The 12,013-nt window shown below is 35.4% G+C and overlaps 1 protein-coding gene across 1 annotated transcript in view; it reads right to left on the bottom strand.

Annotated features, from left to right (window-relative positions):
* RFX6 (regulatory factor X6) overlaps positions 1 to 12,013 on the bottom strand; it is a 46,823-nt gene that overhangs the window by 17,716 nt on the left and 17,094 nt on the right. The window contains exons 5-11 of the mRNA XM_081335352.1: positions 11,686 to 11,763; positions 8,740 to 8,767; positions 5,560 to 5,667; positions 2,885 to 2,962; positions 2,676 to 2,789; positions 1,805 to 1,854; positions 400 to 559 (exon numbers count right to left, since the gene is read on the bottom strand). Coding sequence (XP_081191478.1) covers positions 400 to 559; positions 1,805 to 1,854; positions 2,676 to 2,789; positions 2,885 to 2,962; positions 5,560 to 5,667; positions 8,740 to 8,767; positions 11,686 to 11,763 — 616 coding nt within the window. The remainder of the gene's footprint in view (positions 1 to 399; positions 560 to 1,804; positions 1,855 to 2,675; positions 2,790 to 2,884; positions 2,963 to 5,559; positions 5,668 to 8,739; positions 8,768 to 11,685; positions 11,764 to 12,013) is intronic.

Below are 12,013 nucleotides of genomic sequence, written 5' to 3'. Positions count from 1 at the left end.
GAAAAATTGTTACAAGTCACTTTTTTCAGTGCCATTGTAACTTTGAACAGTCAGTAAATGAACTGAAATGAATTGAAATGAAATGAACTCCCATATGGGAGCCAGTTTGGACACAGAGAGAGAGGGAGAGAGGGAGAATAGCAAATACAGATCAGTTTTGAACTATTACTAAAAGTTTTTCATCTTGCTTCTTTAAGTAGCCCTGACATATGAATGCATTTTTGGAGGAGATAAATGGCTTGTACCTCTCTCCTCTTATTTCGAATAAGGCTATTTGCAGTGCATTTGCAGTATAGTTTCATAGCATTTCTACTAGGAATTTCTGCAAATACTTGAGTACATACAGTACCTACTGAATTTACAAAATAAATGCTGTACCGTTCATTACTTAAGCTCTACCTGGGCTAAGTGTAAAAAGGAGGTCTGACGCTTCAGGGAAGATACAAATCTCCTTGCAATCGGTAATTTCTTTGCTGCAAGTTCTTCTGGTAGATTTTCTAGTGCAGAAATCATCCAGTGTTCCCAATTTTTAGCAAAATTTCTTATATCAGCCAATATTCTGAAACAAAAATAAGAAGTTTGCAATCTATCTATAAAATGACATGGATATGTTCATGTTATATGATTAAAAATATTAACAGCTTCATCCAGAAAAGTGATAGCTCAACACAAATCAGACTTTACAGTCTGAATTTAATAGGAAAACTACACTACCAGAACCAGAAAACTAGATGTGTAAGACTGGGAACAAGGATTTCCAGTATGGCAAACATCATTATAACAAGTTGTGCCAATGCCATTATACCAACTTTAATTTCCACTGTCTGATTTGTCCTAGAATTACAACAACAGATTTTAACTAAATAAATAGGCTACTAACACTGCAATCCCTTCCAATCTAAACTTTTGAAGTATTTGGTAATACTTAATTCTACAACAGAACTTAAAAGAATGGAGACAGAAAGTATCATCTTCCTAATAAAACAGGATTCAAATGAGGGTAAACTATTGGACCACTGTAGCTGTTCATGATAAAAAGTAGACTGGCACTCCCTATGCCACAGAACTATTGCTTATCTATCTGCTGCTACCTGCAAACCCATGCAGGGAAGCAAAGGAAATTTTGAAGGCAATCTGATAGGTGGATGGTGGGATTTCAACAATAGAAAGCCTTTATAAATGCCCATTTAGAATAGTTTTTGATACTAAAAAAGGACTCAAGCTTCATAAATTAATATGAACTTCTGGGGAACTGAAACCCAAATGAAAATAAGGGCCTTACAAGTACTATTATTAATTCTTTTGTGGTCCACTTTGAACTTTGATGATTTTGAAATGTCATCAAATAAGTCCCCATCTCACACAATCTTATCAATAAATGTTTCTCTAGTACAGATAATGCCCCAAAAGTGACTGTCCAGTTAAATAATGAACCTGTTCTTGCAGACATTTCATTATCATCAGTGCCAGGTGCAAGACTAAAAGAGATGTACCTTAATTTATTTTCTAAAAGCCAAGAAATAAAAAAACAATCCTGGTTCTATAAGAAAAAATAACCCATATTTTGGAAAAGAAAGCCCTTTTCTCCAGTGAATGGCATTCTTAAAAGGAATTCTCCCATATATCTCAACAACTAGCCAGGTTCAGTTGGCAGTTCTTGAGATAGTTATACTATAGTTATACCATTTATACTGAAGAACGGGAATTTGTTGTATTAAAAAATAGCAAAAATATTATTCTAAGGTTTCAACTATCAGAATACTGATCTTATGTTTTCAACAAGTTCAGCTACAGTGCTACCTACCCTTCTGGCATTTCTTGCATAGTTGCAGGGATGAGTACATCTATAAGGACCTTGAATACAGAAGGAGGAAAATTAATATCTCTACAATGCTATAAAGTGCATGGAATCAGGCTAACAGGCCCTGTTACTACTTTGTTGCAAATAAAAATTTACCCCATTGCAAATAAGAATGCATTAATTAATGACTCTTCTTGTGTCATCATACACATGATTTTTTGCTCAGTACAGGATCTGAGCAAAAGATGCAGTTTTTGGCTGAATTCTTCACTTTACTTCCCTGCTCATATTGGCTCACATATTGTTACTTCAGTAATATGAGGCCCTTGGTAGAAGTGCATATATGTGCATGTATAGAACAACAAACTGTCAGGTGTAAATTGCAAACTGGTCTTGAAATGCTGGAAACAGTTGGGTGCATTGCAACCTATTAGAAGGCAATCTACTAGGCCAAACTTAAAAATGGCTTCAGTTATCTACTGCATGAGGCTCCTCCTGTCAGGAAAATTGACATGAAATAAAAGATGCACCCAAATGGTAAAGTTTAAAGACTCAATTGTCTTCCTGAGTCAGTTCAAGGAACTTTGGAAGACTATCAACACAACAAAGTGCTGGGATACTTTGCTCATCAACTACTTATTAAACCAGAGGTGGTTTCAAATGCATCTCAGGCAGTTTGCATCACTTACTTCAGTGGCATGTGGAGAAGTAGATGAAGCCAGGGCAAAACCAAAACTGGATTTAATAAAAAATACTGCATGCTTTATTTTAATTTTTTTTAGTATAATAATTTTCTAGTTATTTAATCATTCTTCCAACAGCTACATTAAATCGTACAATTTAGTGTCATTTAGTATGACAGAAGGCAACAGACCTTATAGAGTATTGAGTCGCAAACACAGAAGATGTCAAGGATAATTGCATTTTCAAGCAGGGGGAGAAGATGCTCTGGCATTCCTTGCCAGAAATGTAGTAGGAAATGTTGGATCTAGGAAGGAGATGTAAGAGAGCAAATATGAGTGAGGTTTCTGGCCACGCTCCTTATATTAGGAACAGATTAACCTATAGTTGTAGAGGTCTTACCTCTTCAAAGTTTCCATTAATGGCATTGTCAAGGACACATTGGCAGTGAGTTTTGTACATCATGATAAGGGTATCCACCTATTTTAGGAATTAAAAATTAAAACAAAGTTACATTAAACAAAACATTTATATCTCTTTCTGTAACATTTTGTGTTTGGAAGGGAGGATAGATTTCAGATGATTGAAAATTAAAAGAATAATGACTCATGGGATTAACTTAGTCATGGAAAGACCATTAATCTACTTCTAGTGATGGCTCTTTGTCAGTTGTATAGGATAGGACTTTAAACTTTAAACAATGGAATTCGCTGTCCCAGTCTTGTTTATCCCTACTGCCACATCCAGTGCTTTTTTTTCTAAAAAAAAAAAGGTACCGGAACTCTCATCTTGGCAGGTGCAGGAGGCGGGGTGGGGGGTGGGGGGGCAGCGCTGCTGCAGTCACAGGTGCGAAGGGTGTTGGCGGTGGGCTCCCTCCCCTGGAGCCAGAACCGGCGTGGCTGGTGCTGTGGGAGCAGCAGAGCCCACTCTATTGCAAAAATGAGGGAGCTGAACATGTGCAAACTGAAATTTTATTTGAAAATCAAATCCTATATTTTAATCAGCAAGATATTTTGGTAACTGACAGTAGAGTTCCATTCTTTAATATAATCCAGTAATTATTGAAATGTATCATCAAATCAAGAAACTATTACTGATCCAGGCCTCTATTAACATTAATTACAAAATACATAGATAAAATTTTGATGATTATTGTCAACAATGTTTCTTTCATGCTAAATTTGTCTATGCAGATTAGATCTAATTTAACAATTAAATATGTACTTTACATGAGATGTATACTCAGACTGTCCTAACATGGGTATTACTCTGTATTTGGGAATTAAATCTCATCAGTTTATGTATTTGTATTACTTAAACCTATCATGCATATCACCTCGAGAATCATATTTGTAAATATAATTACTTTCAGTGGGATATGAGCAGATTATAGGTCTTAAAAGGCTACTCCTAAGATACATTTAGTCCCAGTTCTTCCTATGAGTGAAAGTCATAGATGCACACTAGTATCTGTTTCCAATATGACACAGATTTTCTTAAACAGAAACGTGGCTATGTTTCAGATGCACTAAAACAGAGGTCCTCAACCTTTTGGGCACCAGGGACCAGTTCCGTGGAGAGAGGTTTTTCCACGGACTGGGGGTGGTGGTGGTTTTATGTACTGTCTGCATCCTGCAAATAGGGCTTTGCTTGTTTGCGCGGACCGGTTTCAGGCATGCTGCAGCCCGGTACTGGTCCACGGCCCGGTGCTGGTCCATGAACCGGGGTTTGGGGACCCCTGCACTAAAAGGAAGGTACAGGAAGATTCCTTTAATGGCTCATGTACTCAATGTCCTGGTGACCATGTTCACTAATGAACATATTTTCCTCCACAGTACATATTATAGAGATGTTTCAAATGCACTTGTTCCTCAAGCCATTCCTCACAAGGATACGAGACTGTTCTACTATTCACTTATTACTCCTACACATTAATAAGGCAAGAAGAGATTGCTGGTAAGCAGTGACTCAGTTTATTCAATATTTCTATTTTTCAGCACAGTTCCTAGATATTTGGATTTCCTATTTAAAGACTATATTATGATTTTATTAACTTTTTAAATAAAATAATTTATTAACAATTTAACTGGCTATGTATTACTCTATGGTTAAGATTAGGTCAGATTGTTTTAAGTTTTTTTAGTTTTTTAGTGTTTTACAGATATTAGATCATTACAAATTTTATCCTTTTGTATGTATGTTTATATGTGTTTGCGAGTATGTATAATATGCACATGCATATACTGTACATATGTGCACATGTATATACTTTTGAATATACCTTTATTTATATGTAATACAATAAAATGAGTATTTTATAGTAAATATATATTTTTATGTATATATTTAAAGTAATCAATTTACTGACCTTTGTATTCTTTTATATTTTATACTGGTGAAGACTGAAATAATGTTGATTTATTCATTGGTATTTTAATACAGTATCCATATATGTATACGTGTGTGTGTGTATCCCTTTGTGTTCATAATTATAGGGTTAAGGACATTTTGAGTCTTATTTGGTTCAATAATTATGAAATAATTATTTAAAATTGGTTAACAGTCATCTGCATTTCTTCACAAAGAAATACAAGGAATCAGCCACATTAAGAGCACTATTTAAGAGTCAGAGTGACATGTACATCATTATCAGATGATAAAGAAATACCGAAGTGCTAAGTTGTGTTCATTGAATAAAAGAAAAAAAGTAGAAAAACCCACTTCGTAATTTGCCTCAAATAATTTGCTTCTGCCTTATCAGTGTTAAATTAGTCCATTGGTATTTTGAATGCATAGGACCCTTAACTATTTCTTTGTTTTGCCTTTGTCAGTACAAATCCCTTTGTTTGTAAAATATTAGGCAAGTTAATATGTAAATAATTCAACCACTGTTCCAATGGAAAACCCTTTAAAGGGCGATAGTAAAGTTTTGTTCCCTCTATAAATCAGTCAAGTCTGTTTGATTACAGACATTTGTAGCTGTCTCATATCACTACAGTGAATCATTTGAGAAGAGAGGTGAAATAAAAAGTTCAAATTTAGAAGTCAGTTTAGTATGCAAACACTTCACATTTTACCTTGTCTTTAGAGATACACTGGTCCAACATAAGGTGCTGAGCACTGGGGAATTCTGGGAGAAGAGTCCCCGTTTTGGAGCTTAAAGAATATTTCCGTGTAAAGCCACCCTGAAATATATGAAATATCTTTACAAATGCATATTCATAATATGCTATAGTGATCCTCTTATTGAACTGTATACAAATAATCAGATTGCTCAATATCACGCGGGCACCGATTTGTGTTCATGCAGCTGAACTTTCTATTATTATTATTCCCTTTGTAAGAATATCAAACCTTCTCCTGCATTCATCTGAAGACTCTATCAGAACCAGAAGATATTGGGAATTTCAGCATGTATGCCACAAATATATATATACTGGACATTATTTCAGATTGACCATTTGGTATTTTTGCTGGATAACTAGACTTGTTTCTTTTCTCCTTCATAATTGAAATGCAGTAAATTAGAAATGCTTCCAAGAATAAACAGGTTCTGCCATCAACCCTTTCTGCCTTACATTTTTTCTGTCAACAACAAAGGTCAGGAAGACAAAAGGAGAGGGAAGGAAAAGATACAAAATCTGAAATATATTTTAAACATTTTCATGTATGCTATTTTGTTTCCTTTAAGTGTTCTCTAAAGACCCCTCATCCAGCCTTTAACATCGTTTTCTTATTCTCTGCATTATTCCTGTCATACTGCAGAGTTCGCAGATCTAGCCTTTAACACTTATGTCTAATATTTTAATTGTCATATTAATACATAACTTGAAACTATTTAAATAAATGTTCCCATCAAAAGAAATTCTAATGTTTATATCCATTATAATATCAGTAAAATTTGCATAATGGATTCAGCTTTTGAGATCTGTCATTTAAAAGAGAAGATGAAGAGAGGAGAGAAGAGCAAGAAATAGAACAGGTATTTGGGTGAGTCCAGAAATGGAAAATCTAGGAATCACAAAAACAAGACAAACAAACAATAATCCCACCTACATTTCCCAAAAGGGAATCCCATTAAAATCTCCATTTAGTTTTTGGGCCCATAGCAGACATTCCCATAGATGCTTGGGCACTGCCAAGTTTGAGAAGTCCATCAAATGAGATATTTATTTTGAAGATCGACTCAGTTCTGGCTTTTTTGTTTTTAACATATGGAAGCATCCTTTCCTGTCCCCAACAAAGATGGAGACCCAGATGATAAGTGATAGCATGAGTTTATTTCCTGGAATTCTTAAGAAGTACTTTTAAGTCATATGGTAGGGGGTCCACTTTTTAGCTGAACCAAACAATGGAAACAGCCAAAAATATTTTTTTTAATTTATACATTTGGATAAAGCTGTGGATATTTTCAGATTCTTCTTTAAAAAGATCAGCAAAGAAATGGAATGAAAATTACTGATGGACTTTGGTAAAGGTCATAAAACTGAGTAAATCTCTTCTGAACTACTTTAATAGGATGTTTCCTATTTCAAATCTCATAATTTATACCATTAAGCCAAGAAAATAAAATATGAATAATGTAAGACAAAGTCATAATTTATTTTGTCAAATTATCCTTTACATGTATATATCTGTACATATAGCTTCTGAGTTTATTTCAGTTGAACGTTATTATACGTAGGCAGTCTCACACTAATATCCATTTAAGGTTGGCACTCTATCTTTGGCCAGTCTTCCAATCGAGAAATTGTTTCAATTAACAGTTTAGGCACACTTCTTTTTATAGTAAAGAAACCAAGATTATTCAAGCTATACCTAGCCTGGACATCAGGCTACTCAAACACAGATAAGGAGCTAATGAAAGAAGTGATGTGTAGTTCCCATTGTATGTTGACATAAACATTAGGTCATTTAAAAGCTGTCATGAGTCAATATGGCTTCAGTTGAACAATTACCTATTAGTATGTGGTGATTTTTTTTTTAAAAAAAGATAAGACCAATCTGAAAATATTATTTTCCAAGTACACGATAAAATACACTCTGGAAATTTTCATAAAATGGAAAATAAAGTGAAAGGGCAGGAACTCTGTGACAGCAAGGCTACAATGAATACATTCACATATCCCGAAGCTTGTGTTTCAGTTACATGTTTGATTCTTTTAACAAGTAACATTTCTTTTGAAAACATGACAATGTGAGAGTAAGTGGTGATAATGCTGTCAGCCCACTTAATCACATTGTACCAAGTGGAACACTAAGGATATCATTCTCTTGATGGAGTCTGTCAGGGTAGGATTTTTCAGAATCAGGGAAAGTGTTGTGTTCTATCCTTTAACCCTTAGTTTGTTGATTAAATATTTCTCTAAAAGAAGCTCAAATGTCTAATTAATACAGTAACATTGGTTTAGATTAAAATATCCCGCTCTACATATGACTCCAGAAGTCATATGTAGACTCCAGAGCCATTTTGTGAGCAATATTGAGGGCAGCAAATGGAGAACCATCCTTAATTCTTTGGCAAACATAATACTTTCATAGACAGCAAATGTCTCTATTGCATGCACCTCCCAACATGAACAGTAGCTACACTGGCTACTCTATGAATCATAACCATATTTCACACAAAAAAATGAAAAATGGAAGAAAAATCTTGATCCTGTACTTTTCCTTTATATTCTCTCACTCTTTCATTTCTTTCAGAATTTTCAAACACCAGGCTTTCTCTCTCTCTCTCTCTCTCTCTCTCTCTCTCTCTCTCTCTCTCTCTCACACACACACACACACACACACACACACACACACACACACACACACACACACACACGTTGGTTTATGGGAGTTGAAATCCAATCCAGTCAGAAAATAGCTGGCTGGAGAAGGTTACATTTAACCATTCATACCTCTAGTCAGCATGAGTTTCTATTTGAGTTTAAAAACTTTCCATCTATATAAAGAAGTAGCCTGGATGTATGGACTATGCAAGTGGGAAAAAGCTAAACACAATGGCAAAGCACTGTTTGGCAAAGGGAAGAACACAGTTTCAATCTCATACATCACAAAGCAGGGTGAGAAACAAATAAATAAATATTGGCTAAATAAGCCAGTGGTTTTTTTCAGTATCACTCAGGCAGCTTCCTCAATTTATTCTGTGTGTGGAACATCTACAATTGAATAACCAGAGATTTGTGTTTGTCAAGTTTTTCTTATCACTGCACATTTAAAAGATCGAATAACAAAGTTGAAGTGGTACTCACCTCATTCTTCAACTTGCTTCCAGAAAACCTTGGAAAACCAAAATGTTTTACTTATATTTCAGAAAAGAATATTAGATTAAAGTTTACTGTGATGATAGAACAGCATCAAATACCAGATTATAAGGAACAAAAGTAAAGGTAAATGTTTTCCTGTCAGTCGTGTTCAACTCCAGGCTATGGTGCTTATTTCTGTTTCTTGGTTGAGGGAGCCAGCAAAGACGATTTCCGTGGTCATTTCATCAGCATGGCTATATGCCAAAGGCGCAGGGAACACTGTTACCTTCCCGTTGAAGTGGTATTTATTAATCTACTTACATTTGCATGCTTTTGAACTGCTAGGTGAGCAGTATCTCTGCAAATATTTATAGGAATAGTTAATTTTTCTAGTTAATCTAGAATCTATAAAGACACTTCAAATCTACATTGGAAATGTGATCAACAGGAATGATCATACTGACTGAAAACCTTTATGGACTTTTTTTTTTAAATCCCATTTATATCCCGCCCTTCTCCGAAGACTCAGGGCGGCTTACAATTTAAGCACAAACCAATGTGCTTAGCAATAGCCTTCATTCTATGTATATGCCTGCTTATTAGGGCTTTCGCCCCCCCCCCAAGCAGCATTATTACAAAGTCAGCTTATTGCCCCCAACAATCTGCTTGAAAGAGAAAAATATGACTTCATGGTTAGACAGGATAGATTATAGAGAGTCATGAAGTAACTTTAGAGAAAGTGCTCAATTTATAACCGCACTTACAACAATTGTAAAGAAGATTCTTTATATCTTTTGCTTTCTTTTCTATTTTTTCTTTTACTTTTTCATAGTATCTTGCATTTTTGGTTCTTGTTGATTTTTTTTTCTTTCTTTTTCCATTGCTCCTAACTCTATATTAGTTTGTATTAGTTTTTAACCTTTCTTTTAATTTTTTTAATGCATTTATTTTTAGGAAAAAAGAATAGGTAATTTTAGACCATAAGGGTTTTTTTAAATTTTTGAACCTTTGATAAAATCTATTGTGTTTGCAAGTTGGCATAATTAGAACTATTAAGGAAAAAATCTTGCAGAATTAGCAGGCTTCAGGCAGTCAAATTAATTCAATCCTAGAGAATAATTCTGTCCTCTGCTTGACAACTGTAGTATGTTGTGGTTTTACTACAGTACATACCACCACAAAGCATTGATATGACATTTATTTTTTAAAATATACATGCATATCAAGGATCTGCTTCCCCCCCAAGATATTTGGTTGTTAAGTGATGAGAAGTAAAGCCATTTTCATCAGGCAGAAGATGTATGAAAATCATAACAGATCATAACATTAAAGTTGGAAGGAACCTTGGAGGTCATCTAGTCCAACCCCCTGCTCAAGCAGGAAACCCTATACCATTTCAGACAAATGGCTGTCCAGTTTCTTCTTAAAAACTTCCAGTGTTGGAGCATTCACAGCTTCTGGAGGCAGGTTGTTCTACTGGTTAATTGTTGTAACTGTCAGGAAGTTTCTCCTTAGTTCTAGGTTGCTTCTCTCCTTGACTAGTTTCCATCCATTGCTTCTTGTCCTGCCTTCGGGCACTTTGGAAAATAGCTTGCCTCCCTCTTCTTTGTGGCAGCCCCTGAGATATTGGAACACTGTTATCATGTCACCCCTAGTCTTTCTCTTCATTAAATTAGACATACCCAATTCCAGCAGCTGTTGCTTATATGTTTTAGCCTCCAAACCTCTAATCATCTTTGTTGCTCTTCTCTGTACTCTTTCCAGAGTCTCAACATCTTTTTTACATCATGGTGACCAAAACTGGATGCAGTATTCCAAGTGTGGCCTTACCAAGGCATTGTAAAGTGGTATTAATGCTTCATGTGATCTTGATTCTATCCATCTGTTAATGCAGCCTAGCACTGTGTTGGCTTTTTTGGCAGCTGCAGCACACTGCTGGCTCATATTTAAGTGATTGTCCACTAGGACTCTGAGGTCCCACTCACAGTTACTACTATTGAGCAAGGTACCCCCTATACTATACCTGTACATTTGGTTTTTCTTGTCTAAATGTAGAACCTTACTTTTTTCACCATTGAATTTCATTTTGTCCAGATCCTCCTGTATCTTAAGCCTGTCTTCTGGAGTGTTGATTATCCCTGCCAGCTTGGCGTCATCTGCAAATTTGATGAGTTCCCCATCTATCCCCTCATCCAAATTGTTGATGAAGATGTTGAAGAGCACTGAGCCCAGAACAGAGCCCTGGGGCACCTCACTACACACTTCCCTCCATGTAGATGCAGTTCCATTGAGGATCACACGCTGAGTATGGCTGGTCAGCCAGCTACGAATCCATCTGGTGGTGATGCTGTCTAACACACATTTTTTTATCTTATCAAGTAGCAGTTTGTGATCTACTTTTTTTTAATAAAATGCCTTACTGAAGTCCAAGTAAATTATATCCACAGCATTCCTCTGATCAACTAATTTTCTCACTTGTTCAAAGAATGCAATAAGATTTGTCTGGCATGTTCTGTTTTTGACAAACCCATGTTGGCTTTTAGTAATGACTTTGTTTGGTTTGTCTGTTTTGTCTGTTTTTCTTTATATGGGATGCACACACTGGTAAGCATCAACTCTTTAATAACCAAAGCATTGTTACCATCAAATCTTAGGAAGATTTGAGTATCTGCACACAGATTGTTCACAGATCAAGTGAGCTATTCAGTTTTTTGAAATTGCTTCACGTGCTATTTTCTTGCAGGCAATTTGCTGTTTTTGCAAACCATTATATACTACTTCAAAAAAAGCAGAACCATTTAGACATCACCAAGCAACAGGCAGTTCATGTGATGAAAATTGAAATGATAAACATTCATGTGTAGACTGGTCCTAACTGATTCATCTTTGTTCATCATCTAACATTTTATGGATTACATTTTTGAAAAAAGTTTTTTTTTAAAAAAAACATACCTTGTTAAACCTTTGCCAGAATACACAGAATGATAATATGCACTGCTTTCTTTGATGCCAATTCCGTAATAGTGATATCTGTTGGGGGGGAGAGAGAAGAGGTATTAACAAAGATACATAAACAAGTGCCCTGATGGATGGTGCCAAAAGTTCATTTTATTTCTGCTTATGTTTGTGGGTATCTTGCTCTCTTTCCTCAAACAGACATACAGGTAGTCCTTGACTTACCACCATAATTGAGCCCAAAATGTCTGTTGCTAAGAGAAAGGTTGCTAAGTGAATTTTGCCCCATTTAATGAGCTTTCTTGCCACAGTTGTTAAGTGAATC

This window comes from Vipera berus, assembly GCF_964194415.1.
Source record: "Vipera berus genome assembly, chromosome: 1".
Lineage (NCBI taxonomy): Eukaryota > Metazoa > Chordata > Lepidosauria > Squamata > Viperidae > Vipera > Vipera berus.
Note: the sequence above shows the minus strand (reverse complement) of the source record. Positions and strands in the feature narration are given on the sequence as shown.